This window comes from Myotis brandtii, unplaced genomic scaffold, assembly GCF_000412655.1.
Source record: "Myotis brandtii unplaced genomic scaffold, ASM41265v1 scaffold382, whole genome shotgun sequence".
NCBI classification, from domain to species: domain Eukaryota; kingdom Metazoa; phylum Chordata; class Mammalia; order Chiroptera; family Vespertilionidae; genus Myotis; species Myotis brandtii.
In genome coordinates, this window is record NW_005364671.1 from 751,440 (window position 1) to 773,200 (window position 21,761).

A 21,761-nucleotide genomic window follows, 5' to 3' on the forward strand; every position below is an offset into this window, starting at 1 on the left:
GCCGACGCCTCGCAACTGGCAGCTGCCGCCCCCAGGAAAAGGCGGGCATCGCTGGAGAGAGAGAGCTCCGCTAGGCTCCCCAGCCTTGGGCCGGCGACTCCCATAGAGGGCGCCTACGCGAGGACCGGGTCACAGACGTAAACGTGCTTCACTCCACTTGGCGGTGGTTCTAGCACACCTACCACCTCCAAATGTTTTGTCAGCTGTGGGGCGAAGTGTCATCTCGGTAACTGCCTTCGCTTACTTCCGGAAAGTTGTTTGTTTCGCTTGCGGGGAAGTGCTGAAGGGGGGAGGGAGAGAGGGGAGGAGGAGACACTATCATAAACAAGCTCTGGTGCCTGTTTTATTTAAAACTCCGGGAGCATCGTGGGCCTGCTGCTGTGCTACAGCTCCGTGAGGTATGGAGGTGGCTTGTGAAGGAAGATGCTTCAGGAATCCAAAGGTCTTAACGTCAAATTAGATCAAAAGTTCAGACCTCAACAGGAAATTATCAATCTAAAATGCAGGAAGTCACAGGCATAAATCCTTAACTTCCTGAAGGACAATCTTCTTTACTGCTCTTTCTATTTTTCTTTATGGCTTATATACACCTGTAGCTCTATTAAACTCCCAAGGGTCTAATAAATTGTGCTCTACTGGTACCCCCTACATTAACAACTAGCATAGCGCAGATTGCACAAAAGGCTCAATAAATGCTTGCTGAACTCTGTGTTAAAGATACCTTCAGTTTGTTTTATGCAAGTTTTTTCAAAATGTTCAATATCAAAAGCACTTCTTCCTGCATGCAGTCCTCAAAAGTCTGGTCCTCTTCCAGAGTTCCCTATCTCTGTAAACAAAAACCACTACCATCCACTCTAATATGCTAACCATAAATCAAGCAGCCCTTACCGCCTTCCTCATCTCACATTCAATCCATCACCAAGTTCTGTCATTTTTACCTCCTAAATACTTTATCAGTTCTGTCTACATCTCTCCATCAACACCTCACAATTACAGGTCCAGGCCACTTGCAATAATCTTAGTAAAGTCTTCCTGAATCTACCCTAGCTCCTCCAATTTCATTACACCCTCAACAACCCAAGCCCCCCAATTAAAGAACTTCAACTGCTTCTCACTGTGCTTAGGATACAGGTCAGTCTTTAATAATGGCCTATAAGGTTTAGCCCCTCCTGCCGGCCTGCTCCATCTTATACCTTCCACTCCCTCATTTTGTAATTCCTCACCCAAGGATATCCCCCCCCCCCCTGCTGATTTTAGAGAGAGTGGAAGGGAACGGGAGAGAGAGACACACACATTGGTTGCTTCCTGCATTCACCTGGCCGGGGAACCTGTAACCCAGGTATGTGCCCTTGATGGGCATCAAACCCAGGACTCTCCAGTCTGTGGGCTGATGCTCTATCTATCTACTGAGCCAAATCGACTAGGGCTCTACTCCCTCATTTTCTGTACTTCACACAATGACCCTTTTCAAGTTTCCACAACTTGCCACAAACCTTCCAACCTCAGGATCTTGGCACATGCGTTTATTCTGTCTTTTACACTTTCCCCTTGACAACAATCCCAACCTTCACTTAATTTACTTCTACTCATCATCTCCCTGCCTATGTGAATTCTTCCTATTATGTTCTCATAGCCCAAGCAACTCTCCTATGTGAAACTTATCACAGCTATTTTACATGCATTTGAGTTATTCCTTTTTAACTTCATTGAATTTGAATTTGCATACAATAAAATGCATCCATTTTAGATGTACAATTCAATATACTTTCATAAGTATATGCACACATGTAACTATAAAGTAAGACATAGAACATTCCCATCGCCATAAAATTTCCCAGTGCTCCTTAAGCAGTCAATCCCTCCAAACACTGTTCTGCTTTCTATTTGCATTATTCTTTAAAAAAAAATTTTGTTCAATTTACTTAAACTAAAAAACAGAAAACATTTCACACATTTCTCCCACCTGCCCCCACTCCCATCTCTTGCAACCACCAATTTATTTTCTGTATGAGCTTGTCTATCTCTGTGACTTATTTCACTTAGCATAATGCCCTCCAGGTCCATCCATGTTGTCTCAGATGACAAGATTTCATTCTTTTTTGTGGTTGAATAATATCCTATAGTGTGTGTGTGTGTGTGTGTGTGTGTGTGTGTGCGCGCGCGCGCGCATTACAATTTCTTTATCCATTCATCCATCAACAGACACTTAGGTTGTTTCCATATCTTGGCTATTGTAAATAATGCTGCAATGAACATGGGGGTCCATTTTTTGAATTAGTGTTTTTGTTTTCTTCAGACAAATACCCAGAAGTGAAATTATTGAATCATATGGAGGTTCTATATTTAATTTTTAAGGAACCGCCATACTGTTTTCCATAGTGGTTGCACAAGAGTGCACAAGAGATCCCTTATCTCCACATCTTCACCTACAGTTGTTATTTCTTGTTTTTAAATAATTCTAACCATGCTAACAAGTGTGAATGGATCTCTCACTGTGGTTCGGATTTGCATTTCCCAGATCTTGAACAATGTTGCGCATCTTTTCATGTATCTGGTGGCTATCTGTATGTCTTCTCTGAAAAAATGTCTATTCAGATTTAATGCCCATTTTTAATCAGGTTATTTTATTTCCATTATTCTTTGATAAATGTTTATTCACTACCAGACTGTAAGCTCAATAGGGCAAGGATCTACGTATCTGATTTTGTTAAACATCATATCCTCAGTTATTTAGCTAAATGCCTGGATTTCATATGGGAATAGATTCTGAAAATAAATAATTCTGTGATAAATATTAAACTATAAACAGTGATGTAGGAAAAAAACATTCATTTTGCCAGATGGACATGGTTAATATCCAACAACTTACAATGACACCCTTTTAAGTTTTTTTTAGTATCTGCTTTTCTAGCAGCTAATTTTGTACCTGAGCAGGTCAAAGGACTTAATTCAATATTAGCTGATCACACAGTTCTCCAGGCCAGGGGAAAAAAGCAGACCTCTCTAATTCTGTCTATGTATTGTACTGTTTGACCCTTATATAAGAGACAGAGTACTTATTTATATAACTCTTGCTTAGCAGTTCTTTCATGTGCTTAGGCTTTATCTCCCCAACTAGACAAAAAGACCTATGGGGTGGGTCATCAAGGACTTTGTATTTAACAGTGTCTTCCCAAGTGTTATTTTTTGTTCAAGTATCCTCCAAATCTCCCATCACCATCATCATAGGTCACTAGTTTCTAAATCTAATGCACTGCATTTTGACAGTTTAATGTAAATAGTTGAGTAAAAATTTAATTGGATAATTTAGATACAATTATCATCAGTTTTTTATTGATAGGTTTAAGTGTTAAGATTAAGGGTAATGGCAATTGAGAATATGATTTATGACAGTCTCTTAATGAGTTTTCTTCAATTGCATATATATTTAAAGAGGTCACAGTTATAGTCCACAGTTTCATACTAGAGATAACTATTTGTTATAGGTATATAGTTCTCATTTTCCTAATCCTTGTGTAAAGTTACTGTACATAAAAGATGTAGCATTTATAATGAAGAGTAGTTACACAATACAAGTCAACTTTACTGATTTTATTCCAAGAAACTGTAGGACTTATAAGCAAATTTTGGAACTCCATGTTTTTCAAGAAATCTACAAGTTATTTTAGAAGAAAGTTAAGTGACCAATGCCTTAAACCCATATATGACAACTGATTATCTACCCATGTATCAAAGGATCTTCAATACTTATTTTTGAATTACATAACCAAATGATTAAATTAAACTGGCATTTATTTGTATTGTTGTTCAAGATGAAGAACAGACTATGGTGATCAAGTACAAAAAAAAATCATACTGTACACCCACCTTAAACTTATATAGTAATGTATGTCAATTATTTCTCAATAAAACTAGAAATACAAAACAAGAAAAACTAAAAAAAACCTCACGAAATTCTAAATTTCCCTCTGACTGCATCTCATCAGATGCAGACTGTTTTACATAAAATAATCTAAGAAAAATACAAACACTAAGATTCAGAATGAAGGGGTATTTAATATGACAAGAAGTCTATTGAGTAAAAAATAGGCCAATTTTACCTATAGCTTTAAAGATGCAAAGAACATTTTATTTTTATTTTTTTTAATATATTTTATTGATTTTTTACAGAGAGGAAGGGAGAGAGACAGAGAGTTAGAAACATCGATGAGAGAGAAACATCGATCAGCTGCCTCCTGCACATCTCCCACTGGGGATGTGCCCGCAACCCAGGTACATGCCCTTGACCGGAATCGAACCTGGGACCCTTCAGTCCGCAGGCCGACGCTCTATCCACTGAGCCAAACCGGTTTCGGCAAAAGATGCAAAGAACATTTTATACAGAATTCATGTATTATGTACTACTTTCAAAAATATTATTTCTGCCAGAGAGTCTACTAATGTTTACCTAAAATCACATCCTCCTCTTACGTCATCTTAGACATAGATGACAAGTATTTATGATAGAAATAGGAGAGAAAAAAAGAAAAAATAGGTTTTAAAAAAATCATAGTTTCCCTAGGAATTTGCCTAGCAACTCAGGCCAAATGGTTGGAGCAGGTAACATTAAAAGACAACTCTTGCCCCTGGTCAGTGTAGTCCAGTGGTTGAGCATCGATCTATGAACCAGGAGGTCATGGTTCAATTCCTGGTCAGGGCACATGTCAGGGTTGTGAGCCTAATCCCCAGTAGGGGGCGTGCAGGAGGCAGCCGATCAATGATTCTCCCTCATTATTGATGTCTCTATCTTTCTTTTCCTCTCCCTTCCTCTCTGAAATCAATAAAAATATATTTAAAAAATACTTCATAGAAAAATGACAACTCTTGGAAGCAGTATATGCAGCTCCACTATTTTGTCTGATCAATAACCAGAAATCTAAAAATTAAAGTCAGCCAAGAAGTTTCCATATAGAAACTTGGCCAAATGGAACAAATAAACTACTTAGCATGTGGTAGAAGCAGTCCCTACCTTATGATCAAGGCCACCATGTTCCAAAAGTTTGTAAATTATTTACAATTCTCAATACATTATCGAAACAAAAAGAAATATTTGTTCAAAGTTAGAAATAAACACCACACAATAGCTATGATAGTATACAGTATTGCCTTGTTTACCACTGTATCTTTAGCATACCTAATACATGTCTGTTTCATGACTGAAAGTCCAGGTACCATGCTATAAAAAGAGCTGCATAAAAAGGTTGAAAATGGCTAGTCTGGCAAGCAGAACAAAGAAAGTGTAGAGGCTGATGTTTTTCTATGTGAACCTTTCAGCACCACTCAATTTAAAAAATTAGATAGGTACTATTGCCCCTACAAGTAAAATCTGCATTAGTCATTTAACTTTCTTCTGAAACAACTTATAGATTTCATTAAAAGCACATGAGTTGACAAATTTCGTTAGAAGTACACAGCTCCTTGCCATAAGATGAGTGAAATGGCTTGTACTGCATACTCTTCATTGTAAATGCTCTAGCTTTTATGCATTCTAACTTCACATTAGAATTAGGAAGTTAAATGAAAACTATGCATTCATCTCTAAAAAAGGGGTGTGGGAAAAGCTACTGCTTTTATTTTATATATTTCCACATAGTTTAACAACTTTAAAAAGCACAACTTATGTCATTATTATGGTCTTCAAAAATTCAATCCTCATTATTATCTTTATTCTCTATACTAGACTGAGTTCTGTGAAGGCAAGGACAATATGTCGTTTACTCACAATGATATCCTGTACAACTATAATAGTGCATGGAACACATGAAGTGTTTGATAAATATTTACCAAATAAATAACTTTTCTGAAACATATTCTCTTTATGTTCTGAATTGAACATGCACTTTATTTTTATAAAGAGAAGGTAAGAAAATATATAAGTCCTAAGAGATTCCCATAAAAAGACACAGTTAAAATAAATTTCTGGCCGTTAAAGAAATAACCTTTAGCTTCTATAAAACTGTGCCATCTGTGTAGTTGTTTCCCAATGTTTGAGATAGGTGGTCCACTACCAGTACAATAGAATTAATTTAAAAAGTGAATCCTAGACTACTAAGTTATAATTTAGGAGTCATAAATTTTACTGCCCTCAGTAATAACAACATTGGCAATAGCCTTTAGAAGAATTTTCCTTTGTTATAGTAGATCCAAGTAACTGGCTACATCGCCAAACCCCTTTACCTATGAAAGAGATGACACATCTATATTGTAGTCATTTCCTTTGGGACACAAAGAGCCTCAAGGGAGAAAAACAAAACATATCTATTTTTCCACATGATACAAAAATAACTGAGGCCAGGGAAACACTACAATGGTACTAAACAGATATGTGCATATTGAAAAATTGGAAATATATGTTCAAAAGCTAATCTTCAGCCCTAGCTGGTTTGGCTCAGTGGATAAAGTGTCAGCCCGTGGACTGAAGGGTCCTGGGTCTGATTTTGGTCAAGGGCACATACCCGGGTTGTGGGCTCGATCTCCAGGGTGGGGCATGCAGGAGGCAGCCTATCAGTAATTCTCTCTCTTGGGGGAAGCATGAGACTTGGTTGGAAAGTTTGTAAGGACATTCTGAGAAAAGGGAAGTGTGCAGAAGACCGTCCACTCTGTTTATCGGAATTCCGACTTAGGGGAGTGCCAAAGTTGGCACCCCTAATTATTCCTTGACCTTTCCAAACAAGTCTGTGCATGTGCAGACCCCCAGGGGTTTATAAGAATCCTTATGCTTAATCTTTGGGTGTCCTTGCTTAAAGGACACTACAAACACATGTGCCCTCCCAATATTACTTACCCTACTGATTGTATCTAAAAGATAAACTTTATCTCAAACTGCTGCTACAATAAAAGCCTAATGAGGCAGGCAATCAGGGCTGTCTGGTTCCTTTAGTCAGGGAGTCCCTTAGCCCTCTCTTTCACAGCAAATGTTGTGTCAGAGTAATCCATTCATTTGTCGCTCAGGGTCTGCTGGTCAGCTCTGGCATCTCTCATCATTGATGTTTCTATCTCTCTCTCCCTCTCCCTTCTCTGAAATCAATAAAAATATATTTTTTTAAAAAGCTAATCTTCAGTGAAGTAGCGCAACACCCAAGAAGAATACTAAACATTTATTAATCTTAGTTACTCAGTTAGACAAACAGCATTATAGAAAAGAAGGTAGAATCAAGGTCCTAATACTAATGACTAATTTCTTAGCTAGTCTGCTAAACTGCACACTAAATACTAAATTTGTGTTTGTCTATAATAAAAGTTTGACAGATATAATTATCATACAGAAGTATTTCATTTTTTTAAAGTTTCAGAATGGCTCTATTGTTTTTCCAGCCTTGATAATGATTTGAAATCTGAAGTCTATCACATCTCCTTTATGGATAATGATGTTTTTATCTACAGTTTCAATGGCATTTCTGATGAGATTTCTACTAGTGCTCCCTATTCCCCTCAGCCATATTCTTATACAAGGTATCATGCCCTTGCTCTCTAGGGACTTGAGATCAAAGCCAATGGATAGTGAACAAATAGTAAAGAGCAAAAACTATACAATTACAAGACAGTAGCAATAAAATTCCAATTTAATAGCGACCTAAGATACAATTTACAGTGGCCTACATAAACTTATTTACTAGTATTTGGGACAATTATAGCCCAATTTCTTGACCCAAAGAATAATTACAGAAGCCATTTAGTATAAAAAAATTTTAAATAGCATTTCACTTACAGCATAAAAGTAAAAATTTTAAAGGTCTATACTACTCAATTAGACATCTACATCAGTGTTTTCAAACTGAGATCTAAAAAGTCTCTACTACAATCTTCTGTGTTTTCATTTCTGATAACTATAAAAATTAGTAAGATGTTCCTCAACTTATAATAAACTTATCATACATTGAAAATATCATTAAGTTGAAAATGCATTTAATAAACCTGACTTATAGAACATCATAGCTTAGCCTAGCCTACTTTAAACATACTGAGAACACTTATATTAGCCTACAGTTGGGCAAAATATCCTAACACAATGAGTATACTATAGAGCAGTGGTTCTCAACCTTCCTAATGCCGCGACCCTTTAATACAGTTCCTCATGTTGTGGTGACACCCAACCATAAAATTATTTTTGTTGCTACTTCATAACTGTAATTTTGCTACTGTTATGAATCATAATGTAAATATCTGATATGCAGGATGTATTTTCATAGTTACAAATTGAACATAATTAAAGCATAGTGATTAATCACAAAAACAATATGTAATTATATATGTGTTTTCCGATGGTCTTAGGCGACCCCTGTGAAAGGGTCGTTCGACCCCCAGGTTGAGAACCACTGCTATAGAGTGTCTGTTGTTGATCCTCACGATCTCATGGCTGCCTGGGAGCTGCAGCTCACTGCCACTATCCAGCATCACAAGAGTATTGTACCACACACTGCTAGCAGGAGAAAAGAGCAAAATTCAAAGTAAAGTTTCTTGGGTAAATTGAACCATCATAAGTCAGGGACCACACACTGAATCAGCTCAGTTAACAATGTTAAGTACAAATGCTACCAAGCTATTTCAGTGCCCATGTTTTTGTTTATAATCAAGTTGGCACCAACCACTTAACACTACTTATCACAGAAGAGCCTTTATCATGTAAATTACATATATGTGAAGTAAGATCCAACTGACCTCCTGGCACATGCTGTACAAATGAAGGTTTCCCAGCAGTCAGAAAAGAAAGTGGTGAGATGACAGAATTATCTTATTCCACACAGTAGTGTATGCATGCCAAACTTAAAAAGAATCTATACCCTGTCAGAACCATCTTCACATTGTAAGCAGTAATGCACTTTTAGCAAGGCACTATCATTCATCACATTACATGAATGTTAATTTGGATTTTATTGTTTTGTTTATATATAATTTGCAATTTTCTTTTGGAGGTATAGTTAGTTCTGTAATATTTTAAACCTAAGAAGTCCATACCTAGATTTAGGTTTGCCACATTAAATAACACTATGATTTAACTAGAGGCCCGATGCAAGAAATACATGCACTTTGGGGGGAGGGGTGTCCTTTAGGCCAGCCTGCGTCCTCTCGCAGTCTGGGAGCCCTTGGGGGATGTCAGACTGATGGCTTAAGCTTGCAATTGGACATCCTTAGCGCTGCCATGGGGGCGGGAGATGCTCCCGCCACCACTGCTGCGCTCACCAGCCATGAGCCCGGCTTCTGGCTGAGTGGCACTCCCCCTGTGGGAGCTCACTGACTACCAGGGGGCAGCTCCTGCATTGAGCGTCTGTTCCCTGGCGGTCAGTGCGTGTCACAGCAACCGGTAGTTCCACTGTTCGGTCGATTTGCATATTAGCCTTTTATTATATAGGAATACTTTAAACACTGGAATTCTGGGCTTCCCTTCCCTCCCTTCCACTTTCTCTAAAAATCAATGGAAAAATATCCTCAGGTGAGGATTAACAAAAAAACAAACAAACAAAAGTCCAGTGATAAGAAATTCTTAGGGTGATAGTAAGATCAATACTGAAGAAACTGATCATAAGCTCACACAGGAGTGAAATAACTAAAACTGAAAGGTACTAAATGGCCAAGGAAAAATGGAGAAGTAGAGCTCAGACTAAAACAAGAGAAGAAAAGTGCAGAAGTAAAGTGGTAGACGAGGCTGAAGACAAGAAAATTATAGTTAAAGAGAAAACACTTTTAAATTCAATATTATGGAGGCGGTGGAGCTCTTAGTAAAGACAAGGCAAAAAACAGTATAGCTTAATGGCTAACATAGAGATGAAACTCAATGAAAAAATAAATGCAAATACCCTTTCCCACACACATATGGAAGAAAACTCTATGAATGCCTACTCCACAGAGCCTAATAGTATGTTATACATTTCAAAGTACTCAATAGACAACAATGGAAAAGCAATCCATACATCATCTGCTTGCTCCTAAATTTCTTCAATTATTTCTTCATTTAACTAACCATTATTGAGCACTATTTAAAAGGCCAAGTTCTGGGAGGGGAAATGCTGAGAGTAATTGTTGTATTAGTGATGCAATTAACATTTATCAAGTTCTTATGACAGCTAGGCATTGTTTCAACAAATGTGCATTTAACTCATTTAATTGTCAAAACAACCCTATAAAGTAGGTATTTTATTTTCCTTGTTTTATAGATGAGGACACTTGAACTGAGAGAGAGTAAGTTCAATGTCAAGAGTTGGCACCAAAGTCAGGTTCTTCATCACACTTCACTATCTGTAAGAAGAGAATCTTTACCTTTTTGTCAATCAAATTAACAGTTAATTACAAATTTCTAAAGGTCCTATACTCTGCATGCTTAACTTTAGAAAAAATATATAAAGAATTATTTTGGCCCTAGCTGGTTTGGCTTAGTGGCTAGAGCGTCAGCCTGCAGACTGAAGGGTCTCAGGCTCGATTCTGGCCAAGGGCACATGCCTGGGTTGTGGGCTTGATCCCCAGTAGGGGGCGTACAGGAGGCAGCCGATTGATGATTCTCTCTCATCATTGATGTTTCTATCTCACTATCCCTCTCCCTTCCTCTCTGAAATCAATTTTTAAAAAAAGAATTATTTTGTATCATATGTATTTTAAAATATGAAAACTATCAGAGTCTAAGACTTCTCAAAGTTATCTTTTTCTTCCTGTTATTCCCAAAGACACATAAGCTATCTTCTTATCAAAAGCTCATAAAGCTTTATGTTGAAACAGAGAAGCATCCTTCTGACTGTCAAACCTCAGAGGGACTTGTATACATGCATATAAGCATTACCAATGGACACAGCCACTAGGGGGATGAGGGCATGTACTAGGGGGTGGGAGTGGCCAGAGAGAGGTCAATGGAGGAAAAAATATATATATTGTAATAGCTATGTATGGGGGGTGGGGGGGAGATACTTGAAATATTAGGGGGACCACTCTGTAAAGTATATGATTGTCTAACCACTATGTTGTGTACCTGAAACTAATTCATAATAATATTGAATGTGAACTATAATGGAAAAAAAAAGATGGAAAAATTATATGTTATATGTTTTTCATCATCATAAAAATAATAAAGTAAGTAAATAAAAAGCATAGCTCATACAGTAATTTGTAGATCTCCTAGTTCAGCTCATATTCATTTCTTAATCTCTTAATAATCATATCTTGGAATAATGTTTTTTAAGCTTCTATTTGAATACTTTCAAGTGATGGGGAGCTCCCCATGTTGTAGGATGCCCTATTCTACCTTGTCTTTTCAAGCCAATTCCTGGTATGGGACAAAGATAAGTAGAGAGAAAGGGTCATAAGAGTTCAGTTTTCTATAATTCAATCCTGTAAATCAAAACAAAATCCTATGTATGCCACAATATAAGCTCTTTCACTGGAGAATAAACATAGAGAACTAGCTTCAGTATGGCAGAGTAGACATTTGGTGTTTTTGTCACCCAGCATCTTTTGTTCCTTATTCTGACTTTACAGGGGGGTGGGGGAACCACAACCATCTTCCACCCCATCAGCAATGTGTTCTGATGAAGCAGATAACATATCAGCTCCAGGGGTGGAACACGACTATGACACTGTGATTAGTCAGGACGGGGAAAATGACTGGTGATGATCAGCACAAATCCTATTAATCCTATCACATCCAGAACGTTCCAATAAGGGCAGGATGAAATTGTTGCAACCACCTTACCACCAAAAAAAGGAGAACCTAACTAAAAATGAAGCCAACTCAGAACACGAACCTAGAAATGGAGATGGGGATCTGGATCCTCATGACATTGTTTAAGTGCCTACTTCAAACCACACTTAAGCCAGATTTGCTTTTTTCTTAACCAGTTTGGGATTTTTATTTCCCTTTCATCTCAAAGAGTACTATCCAACACATATGGTAATTGCCAAATCCCTTAACAAAAAATGTAGGTCAGCTTCTTAGCACGTACCTGTTGTCAATGCTTTTTATGTAATTTGGTTATATCAATAACCAAGTATAGGTACTAAATTTAAAAAAGGAATCTGGCACATTTTAACATAGCATTTCCCTTCAACATTGCCTTGCACTGTCTTGTCTCTAAACAAAAATCAGTATCTTACCCTACAGAAAGCACAAGAAAATGACAACTTTACTATATATTAATATAAAAGGCTAAGTGACCGGCCATCTGTCTGTCTGACCGTCCATCCGACCGATCGGCTGGTACATATGACGCGCACTGGCAATTTAAAAATAAACGTTGACTCCCACATGCGCAATATTTGTCCCCGTCTGACACTGGCCTCCCATTTAAATTAATTCGATGACAGTTTCCCGTGATGCCAGCATTTGTAATGACTATTAATAAATCACAAGGACAAACTCTAGACAGAGTAGGAATATTCCTACCTGAACCTGTTTTCGGACATGGTCAGTTATATGTTGCTTTCTCTTGAGTTCGAAGAACGTGTGACGTTAAAGTTGTAAATACGTACTTCATCACAAGGGAAATTAGTCAAGCACTCTGAAAGTGTTTTTACTCTTAATGTGGCATACAGGGAGATATTAGAATAAGTTTAATCAATTTACCAGTCATTGTTCTTATCAATGATTTTATATCATATTTTTGTTGTTTTTATATCATGTCTTTGTTGTTGTTATATCATATTGTTATTGTTTATTTATTAATCAATTTATACATTATTTTCATATACATTTCACTAATTTTCTTTAATCTCTGATACTTCTATTATAAAGAAAGGGCGAATAGCGATATTAAAATATTTCTTCTACTTAATTTCTTTTCAATGTGCATGAATCCGTGCACTGGGCCACTAGTATATTATAACACTGTAAATGCAAGAATAAGTGACTCAGAAATGAAAACTTTTCATTACATCATATCACAGTTATTTAAGAAAACAGAAAACAAAAACTAATGAACTATCCACAAGCCATGTAAAGGCTCTTACTTGAAGCTGAAGAGTATGCCGAAGAATTGTTTCTTCTAAGGCATGGATCCACTTCTCTCGTTCATCAGCATCACGAGCTGTAATAAATGATTATAAAAATTAAAATAGTAATTTCTACAATATAGCTCTAGAATATTGAAAGTAAAATTTTAAACCATGATGCTAATAAGAGGTTATTAATTGTGCATTTCCTTAATCGAGTCACCCTTCTATCCTTTCTGAATATGCAATCTACTCATAGCAATTTATAACAAAGGGAATAACTGTGTTCTATAATAGCTAAGCTTACTTTTCCACTGAGAACTAGAAAAGCTGGAATAATTATTTAAAAACAACTGGCTGAAGCTATCAGGAAAAAAAAAGCAAGGTAATAAAGAATTAACAGGGCAAGATCTAGGAGAAGACAAACATCCAGAAGATAAGCCTGGTATTTAGGGCCACTATTCTTCTAGCAGAATTGTAAATTCCATGAGAGGAATTGTGACTAAGCAATTACTCAAAAGCTTTGTCAGTATGTGTGGGCAGGCGGTATATAAGAACCCCTAGGTACTTTCCACTCAATTTTCCTGTGAACCTAAAACTGCTCTAAAAATAAAGTCTATTTAAAAATAAAAATATAGGGGGGATAAATGGTGATGGACAGAGAGTTGACTTGGGATGGTGAACACACAATTCAGTATCCAGATGATGTGTAATGGAATTGTGCACCTGAAACCTGTATAATTTTGGTTAACCAATGTCACCCCAACAAACTCAATGAAAAGGAAAATTATATATATATATATCCCCAAAGAGCTTTCTCACCCCTCTACCACAAGTGGATTCAATGAGAAGATGCCCATCTACCAGGAAACACATCCTCACTAGACACTGAATCTGCAGGCACCTTGATCTTGGACTTCCTATCCTCTAGAACTGTGAGAAATAAATTTCTGTTGTTTATAAACTAAACAAACAAACAAACAGCCTTGTAAGGCCAAAAGTTGGAGACGTTGGCCCACCAACTTTGAGGACTTTCATGTTTTGACTGGGACCTCAAAGGGTTGCACCTTGAGATTAAGAATAAAATAGGCCGGCTGCAGACTGAAGGGTCCCGGGTTCAATTGCAGTTAGGGGCACATGCCCAAGTTGCGGGCTTGATCCCCAGCAGGGGGCGTGCAGGAGGCAGCCGATCAATGATTCTCTCTCATCATTGATGTTTCTATCTCTCTCTCTCCCTCTCCCTTCCTCTCTGAAATCAATAAAAATATTTTTTTAAAAAAAGAATAAAACAGCCTGGGTGATTCAGCTAATTAGAGCATCCTCCAGTGCACTGGAAGGTTGTGGGTTTGATTCCTGGTCAAGGGCTCGTACCAGGGTTGTGGGTTAGATCCCTGGCCGGCACATGCAGGAGGCAACCAATTGATGACACATTGATGTTTCTCTCTCTCTCTCTGTCTGTCTCTCTCTCTCTCTCTCTCTCTCTGCCTCCCTCCCTCCCTCCCTCCCTCCTTTCTCCTTCCCTCTCTCTTCCTGTTTCTTTCTTTCTCTCTCTCTCAGCTATTCAAAATACCCCTAGCCATTAGCATTATTATGTCTGTCCCTTTCCTTTCTATGCCTTTATTTTTATTTCTCAATTTCTATTCTCTCTGTCTCTCTCTGCCCCCGTTCCTCCCTCCCTTCCACTCTCTCTAGAAACCAATGCAAAAAATGTCCTTGGATGAGAATTAACAAAAATAAATAAAACTTATAAACAAAAGTAAATAATAAAGTAATCAAAATCATAGAAATGAGCTGGGGAGAAGGAGTAGGGGGAATTAGTATTTAACTGGTATAGAGTTTCAGTGTCATGAGATCAAGTTCTAGAGATTGTTGCAGTATAGTGAATATACTTAACACTACTGAATTTAAAAATAGTTCAGTTGATAATTTTAATGTTATGTGTTTTTTATAATAATTTAAAAATAAATTGGAGGCTTGGACAAAATTATCCCTTCCAGCTGAAAATTCAATATTCTAATATCCTGACTAACCTAGCCTACTTTTTCCCATTCTGCCCTGAGCCAGTAAACAAACCTCTACCCTACTGGATCTACGAGGGAAATATCTTTGGGTATATGAAGTACTAATAAAGTCTGTTTACTCAATCATAATAAGTTATTTGTTCATCTATCCTATATAATAACAGAAACATGTAAATTGACTGTCACTACGGTTAATTTGCATACACAGGCATGGGGGGGGGGAGCAGAGGGGGAGAGCTGGCGGAGAGTGGAACGGCTTGGGTAAATTGGTTCCCCAAGCCACCAGATGGAGAGCAGAGAGGGAGAGCTTGGCAGAGTGGGAGGCCATGGGATGGAGACAGAGCCGGAAGGGAAAACCAAGATCATGGGGAGCACCAGGAATTCTGGGAATCATAGTTCTGGTGGCAGACAGATCTCCTTGACACTAGAGCAAAGTGAGCCTGGAGCACGTTACTGTTGCCGTGGGGAATGGAGGGAAAGCAAAGGTGAGAGACATAAGTAAAATCAGAGTGTCTAGGAAAAATTAAAGAAAAGATATCCTAAAACTTCCAGGAAATCTCCACCAATGAAGCAAAGAAAAAAAAATGTCTCTATTATTCTGTGAGCAACAAACCAAACTGAGTTGGGGTCTCAGACAATTCGCTCATATGATTGCAAAGACAGACAGAAACTCCTGGATTGGAGAGGGCTCCCCTGAGGGCTCCCAGATTTGGAGAGGGTGCAGGTTGGGCTGAGGGACCCTCACACCCCCCAGTGCACGAATGTCATGCACCGGGCCTCTAGTATATATATAAAAGCCTAAGCAAACATTACCATGGAACAACAGAATGACCGGTTGACCAGTCGCTATGACATGCACTGACCACCTGGGAGCAGATGCTCAATGCAGGAGATGCCCCTTGGTGGTTAGTGCACTCCCACAGCCAACCTCCCACGGCCCCTCCCCCTGGCTAGCCCCCTAATTGGCCAACCTCCCGTGGCCCCTCCACCCTGCAGATCGCCCCACCCCATAGGCCCCGATCAGGGGTCCGGCTGGCCAACTTCCCGGGGTCACCCCCCCAGCCAGCTGGCCCCCCGACAGGCCTCAATCACCAGCCAGGCCGAGGGACCCCACCTGTGCACAAATTCGTGCACGGGCCTCTAGTATGAGAAATAAAAATACAGTAATGATATATACCATTTACAAACCACCTACTCTCTAGAAGTAAAATTAAAGCTATATTACTTTTGAACAAATCCCTGCTAAAAGGGCCCAATTTAATTAGTTAAAAAAACATGTCAATAGTATATTATGTTCCATAAAGACAGGTTAATAACTCTTCCTGCCTCTTTTTATAAAGTTTACACATTCAATTTATCTCTAGAATCCACATCTCTAGCACCTACCTCTCCTCTTACATTTTCAAGTTCTCTTTCCATTCTCTGTGCTAGTAGGTTCCATATTTTGTTTGGCTGTGATCCACATAAATACAATTTATAGCTCACAAATACATGTAATGTATACATATACATATATGTATACACACTGATATTTCCTTTCTGTTATATTTTACTACTTTAAAAGTGCTGATCCTGGCCCACCAAATGGGATTCACAATCCACTAAAGAATTGCTATGCAGTATGAAAAACAATGGACTACTTTAATGTCCTACAAAGCTATTGCTTTTCAGTATCTCTTAGTATAAAGGCTAAGAAGGTTGGCTCTGATGCCTAGCTTTGTCCTTATTCATTCTCATCTATAATCTGAGGATGATAATATTACCTATGGGGATGATAACAGTACCAAGATCTTATAAGATCATTGTGGGGTTTAAATGAGATAATTAATCCCTAAAATATTTACCACAGTGCCTGGCATATACTAAAATATCAATATATTATTATCCTACACAGCCTTAAGAGAAAATAAGTTCTATTAATAAATCTAATAAATGATTAGCCAGAGAAAATGAGTAGGGAAGGCATTACTGCTAAATTCTAATTTCTAATAATATCTGGCTTATATGAAAGCAATATAAGTGTACAGAAGAAAAAACAATATCCATCCAGTATGTAAAATACTTAACATTTTCAGGATTCTATTCACATATTCTATATTACACATATTTGAAGCTGACTTTAAGACAAGTTTCCAAAACTATACCTTGCCATTCCTGATCCATTGGTTAGGAATCTGTTCTCTTAGTCACATTTTCTCCTCCTTTAAGACATACAACTACTATGAATAAATTACGGTTTGCAAAAATAAGTGGTTATTTGTCTTTTTTTTTTTTTGGTAAAAGTAGTAAAAATAAAATTAGCCTGTATAATCAGGAAAGCCTCCTTTTCTTTGAAAGTTCTTGTGAAATGAAAACATTATGCAAAAACAGTATTTACAAGATTAAATGCTGAGTAACTACTCAAAATCTATGCAGCCTCAATATGCATCAGGTATTATGTTGGAGGTCTGAGTAATGATAAGATAGACCATAATCTCAAGTAATTTAGTCTCCTAAAAAGTACAATCACTTGGTTGGGTGGTACCCTGTTTAGTAAGGGATTGTCTTCACCCATTCTAATAGCCTCTAGTATCTGCTTATTAGAATCCTATTCATTCTTCTGGGCTATGCTAACATGTCACCTTATTCATGCATGTTGCTCATGATAAGAGGATCTGCCCTGTCCTTTCTTAAATTTATTCAAATATTCAAATATTTCAATACTCAGGTAACATGTAAATACATGCCATATGCCAGGCACTGTCGCAAGCATGTCAAGCGGGCCGCATGCCTACTTTATTTAAATGAGGCATGCAGCCCGTCGGCCACAAGTTTGACATGCTTGGTCTAATGCATTAGAGGCACAATGTTGAGCAATAGTTTATAGGTCTAGTCCAGCCATAATTAGGGTCCAAATCTATCTTTCCTATCATAATTCCCAACATACTCCTCCATGAACCACTACATTTCAGTTACATTAAACTTACTACTCAGATGACTCAAGTTCCCAACTTTTGCTCAAGGTGTTCCTTCAGCTAAAATGCCTGAGTCTTGTATCTGTGTAAATAAGAAAAGCTAACTATTGAGCACTTAATTTGTGTCAGCACAGTCTGACACGTCTAAACATTTAACATGTATTAACTAATTAAGTCATCACAACCAGTACATGAGATAGGTATTATTATTATTATTATTATTACTACTACTACTACTAGAGGCCCAGTGCACGAAATTTGTGCACTGGTAGGGTCCCTAGCTGCTGCGGGCTGCTGGCTGGGTACTCCCTCCCTTCCCCCGGCAGGCCCTGCCCCCTGGTCAAACTCCCAGACAACTCCCAGTTGAGGGGACAATTTGCATACTATGCTTTTATTATATAGGATTATTATCCAGATGATAAAAACAGAAAAGTTTAGTACTTTGCAATGACATTGTACCTAGAAAGCAGCACATATAAATGGAGTGCCAAGGCTTCAAGCAATCCTAGAACTGTTAATAAGCCTCATCCCATGCACTTATTCTAGACAAAGTCCTTCTTACAAGATAACAATATAAACCTTTTCACACACTTTGGAGACAGTATGAAATAGAAAGAACAAGAGCCAAAATTTCTAGTCAGAAAACTTGGGTTCAAGTCCCAGTTACACTTTTGTGTGACCTCAGGAGGGCAGTACTTAATACCTCTGAGTTGTATGCACAAATTTAAAAAAGAATGAATATCACCAACTAACTCAAAGGTCTACTGTGAAAATCAGGTGAAATAAGATATGTAACACTGGGGAGCCAGTGAGGTCAAGGGTCCTTAGGGCTAAATTATTTTCATGATAATACTAAGACACTCCCTTCATTTTTTCACTGTGTTGACATCTGCACTCTTGGTGCAAGAGCAATGGAGGCAGAACAGCGGGCATCTTAGCATAAATAGAGGCTATGGCACCAAAGATCCATCCAAAGTGCCAGGCAAACCATGGATTTTAACCTAATAGGGTATTTTCATATATAAATTTCATTGTTATAGTTACAGATTCTACACTGCAACTAATCTGTAAGAAACTATCACTTGTTGAGTTTTGCTTAAGTATCAGAGAATAATACAATTATCTGAAAAGGCTATTAAAATACTCCTCCCTTTTGTAACTATATATCTGCATGAAACTATAATTTCTTTATATACTTAAACCAAAACAACATAGCACAAAGACTGAATGCAAGAAACAGTACGAGAATCCAGCTGTCTTCTATTAAACCAAACATTTAAAAGGTTTACAAAAATGTTAAAAGATGTCATTCTTCTGTGTGTTTTTTCTGTGTGTTGCTTGCTTGCTTGTTTGGGAAAATGATTATTTCCTCATAAGATGTTATTAGCATAATTAGTTTGTTATTGACATATTAAGTCAAGATAGGGGAAACTTTTTTTCTGCCAAGGGCCATTTGGATATTTATAACATCATTCACTTAATATTATTCACTTAATATAAATGTATGTTGCTATGAAAAAACTCCTAGATTTATTGAATTTCGAGTCCCGCCTACGGTTGCCTTGGCAGGGCCAGACCAAATGATTTCACAGGCCTTATACATCCCAGACATTCCCCACCCCTGTTTTAAGTTAATAAATAAATAATTTTTTAATCCCTGTTTTCATTTTTAACCTGGTAAATACCAGGTTTAACTCATTAAACAAAAGCTCTTTGGAGTCCTCAATAAATTTGGAAAGGGGTCCTGAGACTAAAAAGTTTTGAGAACCACTGATATATATTATATGTGACATCTTATTTGATTACTTATTGATTGCCTCCTCTACTAGAATGAAAGCTTCTAGAAATCAGAAGTTTGTTGGTCTTATTCGTTGTTGTATCTCTAGCACTTAGCAAAGCACCTTGCATGTTTTATAGATAGTCATTATATATTTGTGAGTGGGTACATGATGGGTAGCTAGAGGGATGCTGAATAAAAACCTTCCATTTAGATAATTAAGTGGTTGGAAGTGCCGTTGACTATAATTTGTAACCAGTTTGGACAGCATGAGTGATTAGAGGGTGTTTTTGTTCTTTTTAATCCTCACCTGACATGCTTTTGTTGATTTTAGAGAGAGAAAAACATCGATCAGTTGCCTCTTCCATTCGCCCCAACTGGGGGTCAAACCTGAGACCTTTTGGTGTACTGGATGTTGCTCCAACCAACTGAGCCACACCAGCCATGGCAGAGGGTATTTTTAATAGAAGGTAATAAAGAGGTGTGGAGAGAGAAAAACCAATTCATATGACTCTAAATCTAAAGTAATCTAAACCAATGTTTTGATGTTCAGAAGATTTAAGAGCCATAGTTTAAATAGACTGCTTATCATAATTAGAAGAGTGATGACATCACATTAGAGAAAGAATGATCTATGCACTTTATTATACTATCAATACCTCTATACACTATAATGCTCTTTTTTTTTTTTTTTTACCTTTTTTTACCTTCCCTGGCTCAGCTGCATATTCTCTGAGGTCTGGGATGGAATCTGATGCATAATTTCTTAACTCTCAAAGCTTGGCATGTTCTTAGCAACTAACTGAAACTCGCAATTACCAGATAAATGATAATTTGTCATCTCTTCAAATGATGAGACCTCCTGACCAGCATATACTAAAAACTGATCCCCAACCCATCATATTCCCCATATTCATTTCTCCTCTGTACTTACCTCCCCCCCCCACACACACACACACATACATACACATACACTTTGAAATATACAGTCTGCTGCCACTGGAATCTTTATTTACTTTATTTGTCAATATATCCCAAGCCCCTAGAATCATGCCAGGCAAACAAGTGCTCAATAAATATTTGTTGAATGAGAAATACCGATCCATTGATTTCATTATTCAGTTATGGTTCCATTTTTATATTTGGAATCTAAAAATAGGTTGGATTTCCTAAGAAATCATTATTTTTTTAATATATTTTATTGATTTTTTTTACAGAGAGGAAAGGAAAGGGTTAGAGAGTTAGAAACATCAGTGAGAGAGAAGCATCAATCAGCTGCCTCCTGCACACTCCCCACTGGGGATGTGCCCGCAACCAAGGTACCTGCCCTTGAATGGAATCAAACCTGGGACCCTTGAGTCCGCAGGCTGACGTTCTATCCACTGAGCCAAACCGGTTAGGGCAGAAATCATTATTTTTGCTTTTAGTATGCCTTAAAGCTGCCATAACGGCCCCCTCAAAGATTTATGAATAGTTTTAGCTGAAGTCTCCAAAATGTTGAGTAAATATTGACAAAAGTGTTTCTCCCCCACAGCTTCCACTTTGACTATCTGAAGCAACACTGAGCTTCTCTTGGACAGAGTCAGCAATTCATTGGGCAGCTGGTATCTTTGATTCAGTCAAAGCAGACAATGAAAATCAGATGTAGATTAATGGGTTCTTTTCAAGTCATTCTACAATCACAAATTTCTAAATCAACTTATTTCTAATCAATGAAAATCCTCACCAAATTTATATGTAAATGTATCCTAATAATTTTAGTTTCTGCAGAAGATGTTTCCTAATTACTTTAACTCCATGTTTTGGTAAAGGCGCCACTATTCCTTAATCTTGAATTTAAGAAAAATTAGGATTTCAGTTTGCAATCTTTAAGACCTACAATACTGACGGAGGGTAGAAATAGTATGGGGAATAGGATGATTTTAGAGAACTCACCCAGACGTCAATAAAAAGGGCAATTTGGCAGAAAAGAGACCAGAAAAGGGAAAGAAGGATACATACAGCCCTGGCCAAGTAGCTCAGTTGGCTATAGGGTCATCCTGATATGCCAAGGTCGTGAGT

The 21,761-nt window shown here is 37.7% G+C and overlaps 1 protein-coding gene across 9 annotated transcripts in view; it reads right to left on the reverse strand.

Annotated features, from left to right (window-relative positions):
- OSBPL9 (oxysterol binding protein-like 9) overlaps window positions 1-21,761 on the reverse strand; it is a 124,979-nt gene that overhangs the window by 52,655 nt on the left and 50,563 nt on the right. For all 9 annotated transcript variants that reach the window (XM_005872488.2, XM_005872486.2, XM_005872485.2 and 6 more), the window contains one exon: window positions 12,967-13,043. In XM_005872488.2, coding sequence (XP_005872550.1) covers window positions 12,967-13,043 — 77 coding nt within the window. The remainder of the gene's footprint in view (window positions 1-12,966; window positions 13,044-21,761) is intronic.